Source organism: Leptopilina heterotoma, unplaced genomic scaffold (genome assembly GCF_015476425.1).
Source record: "Leptopilina heterotoma isolate Lh14 unplaced genomic scaffold, ASM1547642v1 Lhet_19, whole genome shotgun sequence".
Taxonomy (NCBI): Eukaryota; Metazoa; Arthropoda; class Insecta; order Hymenoptera; family Figitidae; genus Leptopilina; species Leptopilina heterotoma.
Genome location: NW_025110908.1, coordinates 1,863,534 through 1,883,006, shown reverse-complemented (window position 1 = coordinate 1,883,006; position 19,473 = coordinate 1,863,534). Strand labels below are relative to the sequence as shown.

Genomic DNA, 19,473 nt, shown 5'->3' with positions numbered 1-19,473 from the left:
GTTATACTTCAGTTTAATTTTTATTGCAGTTCTTTTAATGCAAAATTAAAATTTATTTTCTCTCGTAAATTTATTTTGGTAAACAACAAAAGTCTGTAAAATATTAAAAATATTTAAATACGAAAGAAAAAATGTCGACGAGATGAATTTGAAGAAACATACTAAACATGTATAATTAATGATTCCAGAATGACTTGTCGAGTGAAAACTGATGACTGATGACTGTTGACTTTGATAATTAATTTTTCGAATGTACCGAGGATGATACGTCCCTGCCGGTCTGTATAAGCCAGTCGCAGGAAGAAAAAAATTAAATAGAAAGTGGTCTGTCCGGTGGAACAGCCTACAGTTTCTGAACTTTGCTTTAAAGCACAATCCTGGTGTACTTTTCTTGTTCCTGTTTTTAACAAACTGTAGTAGGTACAGTAAATGCAAACCGCGGTCTCTTGGTGGCTCGTTTGCTATTGTGCTCACATTTCTCGTGCGGTTGTCGACTCGAAAAGTATCTTTGGGGTATTATCGGTAAGTGAAAAACCGTGTTCGCTCCTTCTCGTGATTTTGACACACAACACAACACAAGACATTTCAGAATAAAAACAAACACCTTTCTCAGTATTTATTTATTTTTAATTTAGTTTTTTAAATTTTTAAACATTAATGTCGTTTTATAAAATTAAATTTTTTAAATTACACACTTTTTCGAAATTGATTGCAAATGGAGACAAAAAACCGAAGTAAAAGTGTTGCGATGCAACACTTTTACTACGTTTTTTGTCTCAATTTGCGAAACTTTCTTTGGAACTTTTTGCTCAATTTTGAATTTGAATTTATTTTCAATAACAATTTTTATAGTGGAATTTCAATATGACAATTTTTTCGATTTACTTTGTTGTGCATCTTTGACAAGTCTCTATACTAAGTTTAATAATAATTAAAGTTCAAAAAGAATTTTTTTACTTTTTTTGAGTACTCATTGCAGACAAGTATTTTTATTTATTTTTTCGACTTTTCGAAAAGTATTTTTTTTTTTAATTTGCGTCAAAATTGAAGTATTTTTATTTTAATTCTATGTCTCAAATTTTAACTTTTTAAATTCAGTTTTTACATTCTCATTTTAATTTCCAAATTCTTCAATTATCAATTATTTTTAATTCAAATTTTAAATTCAATTCTGCTGTAAACTCTTCTTTATAAGCCAGAAAAGAATTTTAATATCTTTTATTATTAAATACAAACTTTTCAGTTTTTAATTTTTAGAAATAAAAATTTTTTTAAATTATAGTTTAATACTAAAACTCTCTGTATAATTGTGACATTTTTTTAAAAAAGAATTTCATTTATTTTTAATTAAACAAAAAAACTGCGTTTAGATTGAGATTTTTTGTTTTTAACATAATTTTCCATTTTTCTTGGAAAGCTTTTTTCGAAGTTTTTTCTAAAGAATAAAATTTATGATTTTTTTATGGCTTTGTTTTTCTTGTTATTGTTTTATTAGTTTGAATGTATAATGATATTCGATGAATCGGAATATTTCATCAAGTGATTGAAATCAGAACAGGCTTTTCGGCTTGAGGGGTCAGTGACTCCTGAAGATGCATAACATTATAGTAGAGTCTTTGTTACATACGTGGAAGATATTAATTCCCATTTGATTGAAAGTAAATTAAATTGTTCCATTTAAAAAACAATAATAATAATAATAATAATAATAATAACAGAAATAACAATAAATAAATAAAAAAAATATCAATAATAACATTAACTAAATAATAATAATAATAACAAAAAATAATAATAAAAACAGTACAAAAATAATTATAAAAGTAATAATAATGATAATAATTATTATAACAATTATAATTGTAGAGAAAATGTTTATTTTTCGTTTTTTTATTTTTTTAACAATTAAAAAATTTAGAAATAATATTCAAATACATTATACAATAATAAACAAGACATACATATTTTATCATCTATTTACATTATAAGTCAAATAAATTCTAGAGTAAAAAATTCTTTACTGAAAAAAATTAACAAAAGGTTAAAAATTGTATTAATAGAGTTTTTTTGTAGTTATGCAAATTTTCTCTTGCTCTGATATTTAATATTTTCCACTCTGGTTAATTTTCCCTTTCTTGAAAGTAACCTGAGAAGGATACTTCTTTATTTTATTATTTTTTTAAAAGCAAATATAAGTGAAAGTACCCCTCCTCCGATTATAAAAACAAATAACTCCTTTTAGTTGTGATGTAAACAATACTTTTTTTGTAAAGTAATTTTGCTGAAAATTTCTCTTACGATCAAAATATTTTCTTTTTTTTTTATTAAATTAAATTATTAAATATTTTTAAAATAGATGAATTCTTATAAAAAAAAAATTTTATCAAATTTATTAAAAATAATTGGTTTCTTTCGAAGAAATTTAAAATAATGTATAAAAATTAATTATTTTATTTATATAAATGTAATTATTTATTATAAGTTTATTAAACTTTTGTCAATTGTATTTTATTTATTTCATCATTTTTCGTTATTTAATATTTTATTTGTATTAAATGAATAAAAAAATTACTAAAAAATATCTCTAAATTTGCATTTGGAAAAATGTTTACTAATTTGAATTAATGACTGACTTTTTGCTTTTGAATGAGTAAATTCAATTAATTTTACTAATAAATAGTAATTTCTACCAATTTATTAGTAAAATTTAGCAAAAAGTCAGTCACTAAAATTGAAATTAATAAACAGTTTTCTAATTCAAATGTATATTGAGAAATAATCTATTGAAATTGTCATAATTGAAGTTTACATGACTAAATATTAAAATAATAATTGAAATTGTAGAAATTAATATTTATAATATTGAAAATAAATTATTATCGTTAATAATAATAATAAAAATTATTTTCTTTAAATTTCATAAAAATTTCTAATTTGTAAAACTAGAAGAGTATAAAATTTAATCAATAAATTCTGTAAAAAGTATAATGAAAATTTTTAAAAACAAAGTTTATCGCAGCTGGAAGCTTTATTTTGACTTCTGTCCGATCAGTAGATACGTCCGTTTCGGTCAGACATGCCTTGAAGAGAAAAAGTGAAAACTTTTCTCCTCTTTTGTTTCTAAAACGTAAAGTCTGCTATAAAAATTAATAGGTGACAATAAAAAGAAATTCTTTACAATCCTCGAAAGTTTTTATAAGTATAATTGTAATATTAAAATGTGTAATTTATTTTAGACTTAATTTATTATTATACTTTCGAAGTGGTAGAGTCGTTGACGCGAGAGTCAAGTTCACTCAGTCAGTAGAAAAATTCATCTTAGTCAGACACAGCCAGACAAACAATTCGAGAGAGTAAACAGAGCGTTTCGTTGTACTTTCTCTAACTAAATAAATTTTATTATTTAATTTCTTTATTACTACTATTATATTACTGTTATTATATTATGTTACTATTATTATATTATTATTATATTACGAAGTATTGTTAATATATTATACAAAATTATAATAATTAGTTTAAATTTTTTTTATTCTTACTCTCTAAATCTGAATCAGCGATAAGTATGCCACTATTTCAATTAGCGTATATGCGCTGTGAATTAGTGAAATTTCACTAAATAATCAGTGAAACTTCACTGATTAATTAGCGCATATACGCTGTTTTAAAATAGTGGCATACTTATCGCTGAGAATCAGTGAAATTTCGCTGATTCAGATTTAGAGAGTACTCAAATAATCAGTGAAATTTGCCACGATTTTAATCAATCGATTTTTAATTGTTGATCAGTTAGTAAAAAATGACTACGAAATTTTATACTCGTTTTTAATTGATTTTCATAGTAAAATTTCACTGATTAAAATTATAATTATATTTTTGAAAAAAACATCAATTTTAATCATATTTTTCGTTTCTTTTTCAGGGGACAAAAACTTTTGGAAATTTAATTTTGGTAACACAATGGCTAAAGTTTTGGCACTTTTGGTGATCACTTTGGTTTCTTTAATAGTCAACACTCGGGGTCAAACATCAGCAAAAAAACGTGAGTACACAAATTACAAACTATTATTTATTAGTTATATAATCTCTGCGAATAAAATTCAAAATTTTTGTCATAATTATTATTAAAAATTTTAATTATTCTTAATAATTTTAAAAAATTAGCAATCTCTTTTAGACTATAATAAGACATTATCAGATCTTTTTTTATTCTACTTAAAATATAGTTTTTAATTACATTACAAGTATTTTAATTTTTCTTTATAATTATAAACTAAATAAAAAATTATATATTTAAGAAAATTATTTTCACTTTAAAAAAAAGGTAATAATAACTAGAAACAAAGGAATTTATCGAATCAAAGACGTTTTTAGGTAATAAAATAATTGCGCACTGAAAAAAAATTTATTTGATTCTAAAATCGATTACTTGATGACTATTATCAATTAAACATTTTCTTTAATCAAATAATTTTTATTTGAGTCAATTAAATTGTATTTGATCAAAATATTTTGAAACTATTGGTTCCAATATGATTTATTTGAATTAAATGAGAATTATTTAAATTTTGGTTCCAATATTTTATTTATTTGAATTAAATAAAAATTATTTAAATTGTTTTGAGAAAAAATTACTTAATTCAAGTAAATATTTATTTGATGATAGTAATCGATTATGTGAATTAAATAAATTTTATTCTAGATTCTTTGGCCTTCTTTGCTACAAAATAATTAAAAAATGGTTTTAATAAAAAAATATACAGTTTGTTAAAGTTTAATAGAAAAGAAAAAATACTCAATTATTCTTCAGTTAAACAATAAAAATTAAAAATTAAAATTTTTAATTTGCTTTCAGCACTCGTCGGTCAGGCCTTTGACGAAATTGTTGTAACATCAGATCTAAATGTAAGAAGAAAATCTAAAGAAAATCGGCAGGGAAAAAAATTATTGACGAACGTGCCGTCAGATTCAATCGGACCTTCAGAAAACCCATCTGCCACACCATCTCGGCTCGTATCCAGCGACGGAAGTAGAGTAACACCAGAAAAAAGAGAAAAACGCAGCATCATATCACCACAAGAAAGGTGAGTTATCGTCAGGAATAAATCAAAAATATCTTTCAATTTTTAAAAAAATATTTTAATTTAACATAATTTACAGTTTTTACCAACGTTTTGAGACCTTTTTTGTCTCATTTCGATAACAATTTCTTTTTGATACGTTTTTATAGTTAAAAATCAGACTCCGAACTTTATAAGGAAAAATTTAAATTTTTAAAATTAACAGTTTCAATCTCGAAAAGTGTAAATTTGTATTAGTTCGATTTTTTAACAGTGCATAAAAGTTTATTGTCTAAAAAAAAATTAATTGGCAAATAAATCTGATGATAATAACAATAAAATGATAAAATTGTTTCAGAGCATTAAATTTGGGAACTGCAGGGTACTTGCTAAGATCGCGAAAGCGATAAAAAAAAATTTTCAGCACGCTATCGAGGACAACCGCACAAATCCACACCCCCATCTTGTGATCACACGTTTCGACTGACCTTTGGACTTCGGTTTTGTATCAAAAATGATAATAAAAATTCTTCTGTGTCATAACAATAATTCACTTGTTTTTCTTTTACACGAACCAAAAATCACTTTATTTTAATAAGTCTAACTTAATTTCACGAGAAATTTTATTCCAAAATTAATCAAAATTAATAATCAATAATCAACATTTAGTAAATAGAGCAGAAAATCATTAAAAGTCTGCTACAATTTAAAAATAACTCTTTTTTGTCCTTTAAACAATATTTTCTTTTTACTGTTTGGAAAAACTTTAATATTTAATATTTTCAAAATTTATTTTCATACTTTGAAATAATTATTCTACTAACTTCTTCTATATTAATAATAATTAATTATTTATTAATTGTACTTAATTAATCAATTAATAATTGAAGATAATTGTTTGCTTTTTTGTTACCTAACTTTTTAAATATTTTCAAATTTTCAAATTAATGTTTTGAAAATAATTGAATTATTACAAAAATTTTATTAAAAAATTTAAAAATAATTTAATTTCTACGAAGAATTTTATTATTTATAAAAATAATTGAATTCTTTCGGGAAATTTTATTATTTATGAAAATAATTGAATTCTTTTGGGAAAGTTTATTAAAATTTCTGTAAACCCTAATTAAATTCTTTTGTCGAATTTCTTTGAACTTTTTGAAATAATGGAGTTTTATTTAACAATTTTAATTGAAAATTCTGAAAAAAATTAAATTTTTAGAAAATAATTAAATTCCTCGGAATTTTGTTACATTTTTTTAAAAATATTTTAAGTAATTCATTCAAAGAAATTTTATAAAAATATTGAAAATAATAAAATTCTTTCGAAATGAATAAATACTGTTAAAGGTTTTGACAATGATGGAATTCTTTAAAAAATATTTCTTTAATTTTTTTTAATATAATTGATTTTGTTAATAATTGTGATAATTAATAATTTTACTAAATTAAATTTCATTAAAATTATTCATAGAAAATTAAATTTTTTTTTTAAACAATTTTATTGGAATTTTTGTAAATAATCCATCGAATTTTTTTTAAGTGCAGTATTAAATTAAAAAACAAATTTATTTTTATACAAATCTCTATAATTATTAATTATCGAATTGTATTTACAAGTATTTACACTCTAAAATATAGTTTCTTATTTTTTCCATTAAAACAGTTTTCTGTACAGTAAACAAAAGAAAAAATGTTTGTTAAATATTAAATGTAATTCCTGAAAAATACCTATCTGAACAAAAGTCAACACTTGACTTTTGTCGCAAGTATAAATAATAATTATTCGTATCAGATCATTTTTACTTGAACGTCTTTTTCGTTATTTTCATCAATAATCTCATGTAGAAAATGACTCCACTGTTCTTTAAAAATCATTAGAGCTTTCAATTTTTCTTCTCCATTCATTGCACTGTATTCAATTGAATTTAAAGCAAGTTTCTTCAGTGCTCTAAGATCTGATTTCCGGGACATTATACCCATGAAAGCTTCATAGAAATCATAACTCAAACCTTTCGCACCCCAAAGTCCTGGATCGTCACTGCAAACGACCACTGGAAAATTTTCGGCAAATAAAATGCTCGCCGGATGATTTCTTAGGTCAGCGACGAGATTCAAAATTTGATTTGAAATTGGATTCACTTCTATTGCAATGTTCTTTTCTTTTACGAGTTCCATTACTTTCGGATGTTTCGGCAGAGCAAAACTGAAAAATAATAGAAATTAATTATTAACAAAAAACAATATTATTAGAAATTAATTAAGAAAATTATTATTTTGAATTAAAAATTATAACTTAATTTATAAACTTTTAATTACCACATTCTAAAATAAAAAGATACTTTGAAATTATTGTGGAAAAACTAACTTTACTGTAATGCAAATTTTTTTTTGTATTTATTTTCTAAGAAAAACTGGATTTTATTTATTTTAATTAATTAATCTCTCGTTCTATGTAGCATTAAAAAATTAATTTTTAGAAATTTCTTATCACTTTTGTTTCAATTAATTCAAATTTCAAATTTTTACGAATTCAGATTTAAAAAACTAAATACTTTCGAGAAATGTTAATACAATTATATTAAAATAATTGAAAATTCCTTCGAAGAACTTTAATTATTTATGGAAATAATTTAATTGTATCAAAAGAATTGTATTAAAATTTTTTATAATAATTAAATTCAGTTTCTAAGAATTTAATTTAATTTAATTAAAATGTTGATCAATTCATGATAATAATAATCAGTAATTTCTTACCCATGACCAATTCTTTTTGTATTTAGTAAAACAGCATCAATTAAATTTTCATCAGTGCTCAATCCATTCCAATCTGTTTCGCCGGCGTGAAAAAAAGTTACATCCTCATTTTTCCCTAATTCTAGAATTTGATTTGCAAATGTACTTAAAGAAGTTCCCTTATCCTCATGTCCAACCAAATCAAGACCGGCAACAAACGATGGATGTAAACTTTTTATCACTTTATAGTAACGCAAAAAATCCGCCATTTGAGCCTCCGACATTTTTCTTTGCTTAGAATAAATTATTTTCACTCCCACAAAGTCAGGATGTTCACTGACAAATCTGTAAAAATGTAATTAAATAAAAATCAAACTAAAAAATAATAATTATTATTAGGTATTAATAATAATAATAAAATAAAAAAAATAAATTAAATAAAATAAAACTAGCGGAGTATAAATATTAATTATAACCTTTAAATCAGTAAAAGTTGTGTTCGAGTTCTTTTTAAATTCAATTAATTAAAAATCTTGAATAATTTTAATTCGAAAAATTAATTTATTGTCTAATTTGGAATTTTTTATATAATTTTTGAATAACATTACTGCAAAATCCAATGTTAATGAACTTAATAATTGAATTAGAAGAATGATTTTATAATTCAATAATACACACCTGTCGACGACACTCTTGATAATTGTAATCACTTCCTTTGGTGTGTAAATTTTTCCATTCAATTCGTACAATTTAGGCAAACTCACTCTTAATTCGATGTACAAAACTTTATCTTCATAGTTTTCTTTCAATAATTGATAATAATAGTCGGCGAACACAGGTCTGAAAATAAGTAAAATCTATAAAATCAATAAATAATAAAAATTAATTTCAATTTTAAAATTAATGTATTTGAAAATCATTGAATTTTTGGAAAGAATTTTATTCAAGAAGAAATTTATCAAAAAATTTGAGAATAATTGAATTTTAATGCAGAATTTTAGTGAAATTTTTGAAAATCATAATTCAATTCCTTTGATTTAATTCAATCAAAGAATGTTATTAAAATATAGAAAATAATTAATTTGATTATTGAATTTTATTAAGATTCTATTGAAAATAATTATGTAAACTCCTGAGAAGAATTTCTATAATTATAAAAAGTAATTTAATTCTTGCGATGAATTTTATTCCATATAAAAATAATTGAATTGTTTCAAAGAATTTATTAAATTATAAATTCTAAAATTTATTTTAGAAAATGATTGGATTCTTTCGAAACATTTTATTAAAAATTAAAATAAAAATTGAATTGCTTCGAAGGATTTATTAAAATTTTAGAAAATATTTGAATTTTTTCGAAAAATATTGAAAATTAAAAAAAAAATTCAAAGAATTAAATTTTTTCATGAAATTTTATCAAAATTTTGTTGAAAACAATATAGAATTTTTGCAAAAAATGTTATTATTTATAAAAATAATTGAATTCTTCCGAAGAATGTTATTATTCATGAAAATAATTGAATTCTTGAGAAGAAATTAAAATTTTTGAAAATATAAACAATAATAATTAATTATGTACTTGATAAATGAATATTCTAAATTCTGATCATGAAATTATTCAAAAATAATAAGTAAAATAATAAAAAAATAAAATATGTAAATTGAAAAACTGACCGAATAACAAACTAAAATTGAGTAATTATAATTTCGATAATTACTTGTATCTCATGAAAGAGCCGAGGAAATAGAAGAGATTTTGGAATTTCATCCACGCTTTGTAACCATTAGGATAGGATTTAGCTGGATTATCTGTCATCATTGACATTTGATGCAAAATTCGATTATTAATTTGTTCCTCACTCTTTGGATCTTTTCTCACATCGCTGAGTAATTTCCAATCGCAAAATTCGTCAGGAGTGTCGAAAAATTGAAGTTGCAGTTTCCCCTTCGAATCGCAGACATAAAGATTAGGGAGATATGTGACTTTTTCCAAAATATATTCCTGCGAAACTGTTCCCACATCGTGAGCATGCAAAAGTCCTCCTTTCGGTAGTTTTTGAATTATTTTGAAAACTTTCGATTTTTCAATTTTTTCCTTCACTGTCAAAAAATTGGATCGTGGGAGAAATTTGCCTTCGTCTTCAAAACCTGCAAAAGAAATAAAAAATTAAGTGAATTTAATAGTTTCCAATTAACAATTGGAAGAACTGATTATAATTGTCAATTCGTTTCTAATTTAATTCAAAAGAAAAAAAGGGAGATAAAATTGAAATAAAATAAATAAAAAAATAGAGAAATAAAATTGTATATTATAGATAATTTAATATTTTAAGAAAGGAAAAAGAAAAGACATTATATCAAACGTAAAAATAATGCAAACCTTCATCAATCTCATGTAATTTTTCCCTCATTAAAATTCGATTCACGAGCATTTCGTCATCATTCAACAAAATTTCCGATCCAAAGGAAGAAATTTCCTCAAATCGAATGATTTCAGCTCGTTCGTGCCAGTAGCCTGAAAAATTTACTGGCAGACCATAAACTAATGGCGTGTAAAAAATGAAGATAAAATTCAAACTAAGAAAATTAATCTTTTCTGCTTTCATTTCAATAATTATATTCTCCTTCGAAAATAATAAAACACTTGAAATAATTTTCAAGTAAAATTTAGGAAGAAATTTGAATATTAAGTCGATATACTAAAAATGACTGTATTCTTCAATTGGTTCCTATATTTAAAGCTGATGAAGACATTAAAAATATTGTGATTATTTGAAATATTTTTTTATATAAAAAGTTTCAATTTTGATTGTATTTGCCGTTAGATTTGAATGACAATAGAAGTTATTGATAAGAGTGCGGAATTAGTCATTCTTTTATAAACGTTCTTGCAAGTGACAAAAAAAAAGTTCAATAAAACTAATAAAATGATAAAATTATCGTTTGCAATAAATGATTATAAATAATAGAAATCGTGTAAATTAATTTTTTCCGTTTAACAATATAACTTCTTTTTAACACACTAAACAATAAGTAATAATATACAAAAACACTTTTGCATACATTTAGACGGGATTATGAATTATTTGCAAATTTATTTTTCCAAAAAATCAAATATACGTGGAAAAAAAATTTGATTCAAATAACCAATTACTTGTCTATTATCAAAAAAATATTTACTTGAATCAAATAATTTTGATTTAAATTAAAAAAATTCTATATTTGAGCCAATAATTTAAATATTTAAAGTTAAACAATAAAAAATAAATAAAGCAAATACCATTTAATTGACTTAAATAAAAATTATTTGTTTCAAGTAAATATTTATTTGCGATAATAGACATAAGTAATCGGTTATTTTAATAAAAAAAAAATTTTGTTAGTGACAAAAATATTGAGTTGATATTATTTTTTAGAAATTAGAGTAAATACTCTAGAGTAAATTAATTTTTAAAAAATAATATTATTACATAAAAAAGTTACATTTAAAGAATTTATAATAAAGGTATTTCGAATCGTTGAACAACTTATTCTGTTAATTTAAAATTCTTTTCGCAGCGTTTTTATACGAATTATTTTTGTTGACAATTTATTGTCAATTTTTTTTATTAAACAATTTGCAAAAAAAGGCAATTAATTTTTGCCGACTACTGTATTTTCACAATATTTTGATGATCCACAAGTTCTGAACGTTCAGTAACGAAATATTCGTGACAATCTGCAGGCAGACAGTAGAATTATTGTGCGAGTACTTTTATGTATCTTTCTTCGAAAATTATTTATTATTTTCTTTAATTGAGGGTCCGGATCTTAAAAGGGCACTTTTACTATTTAAAATCAATGCTGAAAGTGCCCTTTTAAGATCCGGAGCCTCAATTACTGCCTTGAATCGCGGAATTTATTACTTTTAATTAATAAAATACTAATATTCCGTTTTAGTAAAATTTTTAACAAATTCTGACCATTGCTGGTGAAAAATAGTAAAAGCTTTTTCTTTTTCTTTATCATTGAGCAAACTGTATTTAATCGAATTATGTCCGAGTTTAATTAAAGCTCTCAAATCAGCTTTCCTCGACATTATTCCCATGAAGGCTTCGTAAAAATCGTAACTCAAACCGTGTGCACCCCAAAGACCAATATCGTCCGAAGACACAACGACAGGATAATTTTCTGCAAATAAAATATTCGCAGGATGATTTCGGAGGTCTGCGACTAGATTCAAAACTTGATTGGAAATTGGATTTACTTCTATCGCAATGTCTTGTTTCTTTACTAGTTCCATCACTTTCGGATGCTTCGGTAAAGCAAAACTGGAAATTTTAGAAAATTTTAAAGCGATTCTAACATAACAGAGTTTTAAATTTGAAACGTTGGTTTCAATATTATCAATATTATCTTTTTACAAATTGTCAATAGTTATTCTCATAAATTAAATTAATTCAATTAATTAGCTGGTTGCAAATAAGAACTTGAAAAAAAAATGTTATCTCACCCGTGTCCAATTCTTTTCGTTCGTAATAAAACGGCATCTATCAGATTTTCGTCTGTACTGAGACCGTTCCAGTCAGTTTCACCTGAAATAAAAGTGATTGTTTCTTATAATATCGGATAAATATTAATGAAAAAAAAGAAACCAAATATTTTTTTTTACCTGCATGAAAGATAAACTTTTGATATTCACTTTTCAATTCTAGAAGTTGTTTGGTAAAATTTTTTAATGGATATCCTTTATTTTCCTGACCAACAAGATCAAAACCAACTATAAAATTTGGATAAGTGTCTTTCAATTGTTGGAAATTTTTCAAGTGCTTTTTCAATTTCTCAACAGTAATATGTCTTTGTTGCGAGTAAATAATTTTAACGCCAATAAAATCAGGATGCTCTTTTAAAAATCTGAGGAAATAAACAACAATTATTGCGATTCTTTAAAAATTCTATAAATTCTAGCTCAGGGTTGCCACGCTGAGCTAGAATTTTCAACTAAAATTCTTCAATTTTTTAAAAATAATTTTTGAGAAAGTTCTTTGTAAATTTTTAAACTCAATTCAATTAATTATCTTCAATTAATTATGTTAGAAATTAAAAACTTCAAATAATTAAAAAAAATCCATTAAACTTATTAAGAAAAATTAATTCTATAGAATTCTTAATTAAAAGCATGAAATGTTCAAATTTTTAAAGATTTTAATTTGAAATTCATTTTTAAATCAATATTTATTAGAAAATTCTACGAGAATTCAATTATTTAACTATAAAAATAAATATTTTATTAAACAATTGAATGTTTCTTAAAATTGAATTTTCATAAAGAATTTTATCAACAAATTATTAAATAGGTACATAATTGAATTCTCTTGACAAATTTGAATAAAATTTTTAAAAATAATTGTATTTTTCGAGAAATTTGATGAAAATTGTATAAAAAATAATTGAAAACCTGCCAAGAATTTTACTAAAATTTTTGAAAATAATTAAATTTCAGCAAAAAAAATTTTATTATTTATAAAGATAATTGAAATTTTGACGAGAATTTTTGTAAATTTTTAAATATAATTGGATTTCTGTGAAGAATTTTATTAAAATTATTTCATGAAAAAATTGAATTGTTACGCAAAGAAATTTATTAAAATTTTTGAAAATAATTTAATTCTTTAAAGAAATTTAATTAAAAATGTGTGGAAAATAATACTTAAATTCTAATAAATAAATTATAGCAAAGGTTTTTAAAATAATTGGATTTCTGCAATCATTTGTAATTACTTAAAAATTCAATTTGTTTTAATTTTTTTAACTAAAATTCTTCTATAAATCCATTATTTTTAATAATTAATTAAATACCTATATATTAAAAAATTTAACTAATTTCAGAAGAATTTTAGTTTAAAAATTTTTTTTAATCAAAGTTTTTTTTTACTATGTCTAATTAAATTCATTTAAAATTGAAATTGTACAAAATTTCAAATAAATATCTTTTGAAGTTCATCTACTTATGGAAATTGTAAACACAATTCTTTTAAAATTGAATTTCAAATTTATAATCACTATGACTATATTAATATACGTTTGTGAAAATTGTACTTGAAAATTTACCTGTCGCCTACATCTTTAACGAATTTAGCAACTTCTATTGGTCCATGTGTTTTTCCGTTTAATTCGTAAAGTGCTGAGAAGGATGCTCGTAGTTCTACATATAGAAATTTATCCTCGTAATTCTCCTTCAGTAACTGATAATAATAGTCTTCATAAACTGGTCTGTAATTTAAATTAATTTATTTTTCTTAGTTACAAAAAAAAGTTAAAAACAAATCGTTATCTTCTAAAAAATTGCATTCAATTTCAATTGCAAGCATTTCTAAAAAAAGAAATGAGACGAGCTCCGAAGAAAGTTTTGTGATATTTTCGAAATTTTCAACGTAATTAAAAGTTTCTGTTCAATTGTGTAAAATTAAAATTTTGAAAATTAATTTTCTTTATAACAAGTTAGTTTTTTCAAAAAAAAAAAAAAAACAAATGTTACCGATATCGCATAAAAGAGCCGAGGAATTCGAAAAGACTTTGGAACTTAATCCAAGCCTTGTCCCCGTCTGGATAGGCTTCTTCTGGATTTTCAGTCATCATGGACATGTGTTGACGAATCCGTTGATTAATTTCCTTTTCACTTTCAGGTGTCGCACGCAATTGGCTTAACAATTTCCAGTTGCAATTCGTGTCAGGAATTTCGAAAAATCGAAGTTTTAATTTTCCATCCGATTCGCAGGCGTAAAGATTCGGGCGATATGTCACATTGCGCAAAACATATTCTTGGGAAACTGTACCAACATCATGTGCGTGCAATAGACACCCTTTCGGCATTTTTTTTATCATTTTAAAAACCTTTGATTTTTCTATTTCATCTTTCACTCGAAGGAAATTATATTTTGGTAGAAACTTCCCCTCGTTTGCGAAACCTGAAATCATTTTTAAGCAGCTTTAGTGGAAAAATCTACTTTGTCTCTCAATTCAAATTTAATAAAAATAGTCATAGTAATAATAATATCATGAACAATAATGATAAATAAATAAATAATAATAAATACCTATTTCGATTTCTTTGAATTTTGCTTCCATAAGTGTATCATTCACCTTCTTTTCTTCATCACCTAAAATAACATCTGATCCAAAAGCCATATCTTCTTCCATTTGTAGCAAATTACTTCGGTTAGCTTTAAAATCTAAATTATAATAAAATTGTATTATTAAAAATGTAATTTAAAATAAAATATTTGACTTGATATTTCGATAATTTGCATTTCTTGAAGTTGTTTAAAAAAGTATTTATACGAACTTGTTTCAGAATTGTTTACTATTTTTGATGATTGTTCATCATTGTCTGTAGTTTCTGCAGATATTGCAACAAAGAATTTAAAATGATTAAATTAATTAAATTAAAATTTCTATATTAATTAATTTCTATATTACATAGTATAAACTAATAAGATATTTAAAAAGAATAATAAGATATTTAAAATTCAAATTATAAATTACAACGTCCGATTTTGATAAATTTTAATTTGATATACTTTATACATATAATTATATATAATTATGTAAATCTACATAAATGTAAATAAATAAATAATTAAAACGTACTAAACGTTCTATTTTTTTATATTATGATTTATTATGATTTTGATTTTTAAACAGATAATAAATTTAAAATTAAAAAGCAGTTCCTATTATTGGAATTTTTTTTCTCTAAATTAGAAAGATTTGAGATTTAAATTAGAAACTGAGAGAATATCAATAAGCACGATATTGTAATAAATATTTTCAATACTTAAAAACCATGATTAAAGTTTTCGTTTTTATTTACAAAATTCATGTACTTTCATATCTGTTAAGATTATATTTAACTGCTTTAAAATTTTAAAAAGAATTTCTACAGAAAAAAAGGAATTATAGTGAAATATTTATTTCTTATAGAATTTTTTTTTATTTAAATTAAAAAGTAGCGCATTTGTATATTTTATTATTTTAAAAAAATACCTGATACAGTTCCTAATGTTGTAACTATTAAATCATCACTGGTGACATCTTCCTCTTTAACTAAATCGAGAGAATTGAAAAAGAAGAATAATAGAGTCTAGAAAATCAACATTTCCTTCTAGTAATTCAAGAATTTACAAAATTAGTAAAAAATTTTTAACTTTGAAATAAAAAAATACAAACCAGTCAAAGTTTCTGTTGTAAATGAAAAATCATCGTTGGTGACACCTTCCTTTTCAATTGAGACTAAGATTTTAAGATTAAAAAACAAGAACAATAGATTAAGAATAAGAAAAGCGTTTGTTTTAAATTTGATAACTTCCACTTTCACATTTTCTAATGTAAAGTAAAAAAAATACGAACCAATTGTAGTTTCTGTCCCAGGTGGTAAATCACTACTGGTTGCATCTTCTGTAATTGATTCTAGAGATTTTTTATCCGAATCACTATTTTCCGTTAAAAGTGTATCAGAAATATTTTTGCGAAAGTCTCCAATTTCTCGTGGGGCAACAATAATCAAATTGAGACACAAAGAAAAGAGAAAAATTCCTCTTCTTTCCATCATTTTAACAGTGGAAATTAATAGAAAACCGTTCTAAAACTGTGTTCGTTTTTGAAAAAGTACAATAAACGACTAAATTTTATTTATACTAGAATCTTCAATCTTTTTGTCTTTATTTTCGTGAGGACAATTCGAGGTAAAGATGTAAAAAATTTCGAATGACGACTTTGATAATATTAAATATACTCGTGTGATAGAAGAACAATACTCACTTTTACTTCACTACCAATTTTATGGATTATAGAACTTTTTAGAAATTATTTCTCATGTAAAGTAAACTAATGGCAGAAAAATTGAACGATATTAATGTTACGTATAATTTTTATACTTATTTAAAATTTTCAAATCTCAAATTAAGATATTTAGATTATTTATATTACAATTTAAAAATTCTGCGCTTTTTCATGGACATTTTTCTGAATCGGATTCTATTATTTTTAATACTATTCATAATTTGTTTTATCGAAATTTGTAACAAATTCTGACCATTGCTGGTGAAAAATAGTAAAAGCTTTTTCTTTTTCTTTATCATTCATCAAACTGTATTTAATCGAATTATGTCCGAGTTTAATTAAAGCTCTCAAATCAGCTTTCCTCGACATTATTCCCATGAAGGCTTCGTAAAAATCGTAACTCAAACCGTGTGCACCCCAAAGACCAATATCGTCCGAAGACACAACGACAGGATAATTTTCTGCAAATAAAATATTCGCAGGATGATTTCGGAGGTCTGCGACTAGATTCAAAACTTGATTGGAAATTGGATTTACTTCTATCGCAATGTCTTGTTTCTTTACTAGTTCCATCACTTTTGGATGCTTCGGTAAAGCAAAACTGGAAATTTTAGAAAATTTTAAAGCGATTCTAACATAACAGAGTTTTAAATTTGAAACGTTGGTTTCAATATTATCAATATTATCTTTTTACAAATTGTCAATAGTTATTCTCATAAATTAAATGAATTCAATTAATTAGCTGGTTGCAAATAACTTGAAAAAAAATGTTATCTCACCCGTGTCCAATTCTTTTCGTTCGTAATAAAACGGCATCTATCAGATTTTCGTCTGTACTGAGACCGTTCCAGTCAGTTTCACCTGAAATAAAAGTGATTGTTTCTTATAATATCGGATAAATATTAATGAAAAAAAAGAAACCAAAAATTTTTTTTTACCTGCATGAAAGATAAATTTTTTATATTCACTTTTCAATTCTAGAAGTTGTTTGATAAAATTTTTTAATGGAAGACCTTTATCTTCCTGACCAACAATATCAAAACCAACTACAAAGTTTGGATAAGTATCTTTCAACTGTTGGAAAGTTTTTAAATATTTTTCCATTATTTTCATAGTGACATGTCTTGCTTGTGAGTAAATAATCTTTGCTCCAATAAAATCAGGATGCTCGTTTAAAAATCTGTAAATAAACAAGGATATATGCGATTATTTGGAAGTAAAACAAAAAAATTGTGAAATTTCTTATTTAATCATGATGATGGTAATTTATGCACACAGAAAAATTTACCTATCGCTTACATCTTTAATAATTTTAGCAACTTCTAATGGTCCATATTCCTTTCCATTTAATTCGTAAAGTGCTGGTAAGCATGCTCTGAATTCAAGACAGAGAACTTTGTCTTCGTAATTCTCCTTCAGTAATTGATAATAATGGTCCTCATAAACTGGTCTTTAATTATAAAGCTTTTTAGTTTCAAAAAAAGGTTAAAAAACAAATATTTTCATCTAAAATAATATAATGCATTCAATTTTAATTGCAAGCATTTGAAAAAAAAGAAAGGAGACTCGCTCCGAAGAAAGTTTTGTGTTATTTTCAATGTAATTAAAAGTCCCCTTTTCTCGACGAGTCACGTTCCTTTTTTTAGTATTATATTTATTTATTTATTTAGAAACAAGTTATTAATTAAAAAAATTTTACCGGTGTCTCAGAAAAGATGCGAGGAAACCGAAAAGACTTTCGAACTTAATCCAAGCCTTGTCCCCGTCTGGATAGGCTCCTTCTGGATTTTCAGTCATCATGGACATGTGTTGACGAATTCGTTGATTAATTTCCTTTTCACTTTCAGGTGTCGCACGCAATTCGCTCAACAATTTCCATTCGCATTTACTGTCAGGAATTTCAAAAAATCGAAGTTGTAATTTTTCACCAGAGTCGCAGGCGTAAAGATTCGGACGGTATGTCACATTGTACAAAACATATTCTTGTGAAACTGATCCAAAATCGTGTGTGTGCAATAGACATCCTTTCGGCATTTTTCTTATCATTTTAAAAACCTTCGATTTTTCTATTTCATCTTTCACTCGAAGGAAATTATATTTTGGGAGAAACTTTCCCTCGTTTGCAAAACCTTAAAAAAATTTTAGCAGTTTTAGTGGGAAAATCTACTTTTTCTATTTATTTCAATTTAATTATAATAACAATATTGATAATAATAATAATAATAATAATAATAATAAAAAGAATAATAAGAATAAAAATAAGAATAATAAATACCTATTTCAATTTCTTTGAATTTTGCTTTCATAAGTGTATCATTTACCTTCTTTTCACCATTATCTAAAATAATACCTGATCCAAAAGCCATATCTTCTTCCATTTGCATTAAATTATTACGATTGATTTTAAAAGCTGAATTATAATAAAATTGTACGTAAAATTTACAAAACTAAAGAAGAACAGTTTGAAAAGAGATGAAACTATTTTGTTTAAAATTTTCTATTCAAAGTAAAAGAAATACGAACCAATTACTTTTTTCTGCCGTAGATGGTAAATCACTACTCGTGATATTTTTTTTAAATAATTGGAGAGATTTATTAACTGAATTAATATTTTCCGTTAGATCAGTATCAGAAATGCTTTTTCGAATGTCTCCAATTTCTAGTGTAAAGGTAATAAATGTAATAATTATCAAAGTAAGAAGCAAAGTGAAGAGAAAAATTTCTATATTTTTTATCATTTCACCAATAAAAAATAATTTAAAATTAACTAAATTAAAAAAACTAAATTATTTCTAATAAATTCCTTTCCTATAATTATTTCTAATAAAGTTATAACTATTTTTGTGAAAATGTAATG

At 23.9% G+C, this 19,473-nt stretch overlaps 4 protein-coding genes across 5 annotated transcripts; 1 reads left to right on the top strand and 3 right to left on the bottom strand.

Moving 5' to 3' along the window:
• Nucleotides 1-366: 366 nt before the first annotated feature.
• LOC122500578 lies at nucleotides 367-5,609 on the top strand. The gene is made up of 4 exons (XM_043609574.1): nucleotides 367-522; nucleotides 3,923-4,042; nucleotides 4,856-5,084; nucleotides 5,419-5,609. The coding sequence occupies exons 2-4, from the start codon at nucleotides 3,961-3,963 to the stop codon at nucleotides 5,468-5,470; spliced, it is 363 nt and encodes a 120-aa protein (XP_043465509.1). The 5' UTR covers nucleotides 367-522; nucleotides 3,923-3,960; the 3' UTR covers nucleotides 5,471-5,609.
• A 982-nt stretch (nucleotides 5,610-6,591) lies between these two features.
• On the bottom strand, nucleotides 6,592-10,760 carry LOC122500584 (adenosine deaminase 2-like). The gene is made up of 5 exons (XM_043609581.1): nucleotides 10,177-10,760; nucleotides 9,515-9,944; nucleotides 8,475-8,636; nucleotides 7,818-8,141; nucleotides 6,592-7,266 (listed from the first exon to the last, which is right to left on the bottom strand). Exons 1-5 carry the CDS (start codon nucleotides 10,400-10,402, stop codon nucleotides 6,852-6,854), a joined length of 1,557 nt encoding a protein of 518 aa, XP_043465516.1. The 5' UTR covers nucleotides 10,403-10,760; the 3' UTR covers nucleotides 6,592-6,851.
• Nucleotides 10,761-11,239: 479 nt separating this feature from the next.
• On the bottom strand, nucleotides 11,240-16,554 carry LOC122500631 (adenosine deaminase 2-like). Of its 2 annotated transcripts, XM_043609643.1 has the most exons (11): nucleotides 16,185-16,554; nucleotides 16,005-16,067; nucleotides 15,822-15,881; nucleotides 15,121-15,174; nucleotides 14,873-15,007; nucleotides 14,314-14,743; nucleotides 13,887-14,048; nucleotides 12,448-12,689; nucleotides 12,289-12,370; nucleotides 12,043-12,106; nucleotides 11,773-11,966 (listed from the first exon to the last, which is right to left on the bottom strand). In XM_043609643.1, exons 1-11 carry the CDS (start codon nucleotides 16,384-16,386, stop codon nucleotides 11,907-11,909), a joined length of 1,554 nt encoding a protein of 517 aa, XP_043465578.1. In that variant the 5' UTR covers nucleotides 16,387-16,554; the 3' UTR covers nucleotides 11,773-11,906. The 2 variants fall into 2 exon arrangements, with proteins under 2 accessions (XP_043465577.1, XP_043465578.1); XM_043609642.1 differs by having other exon boundaries at nucleotides 11,240-12,106; nucleotides 16,185-16,552.
• A 222-nt stretch (nucleotides 16,555-16,776) lies between these two features.
• On the bottom strand, nucleotides 16,777-18,982 carry LOC122500629 (adenosine deaminase 2-like). Its single transcript, XM_043609640.1, has 6 exons — nucleotides 18,967-18,982; nucleotides 18,316-18,745; nucleotides 17,905-18,066; nucleotides 17,555-17,796; nucleotides 17,396-17,477; nucleotides 16,777-17,217 (listed from the first exon to the last, which is right to left on the bottom strand). The coding sequence occupies exons 1-6, from the start codon at nucleotides 18,980-18,982 to the stop codon at nucleotides 16,827-16,829; spliced, it is 1,323 nt and encodes a 440-aa protein (XP_043465575.1). The 3' UTR covers nucleotides 16,777-16,826.
• Nucleotides 18,983-19,473: the final 491 nt, after the last annotated feature.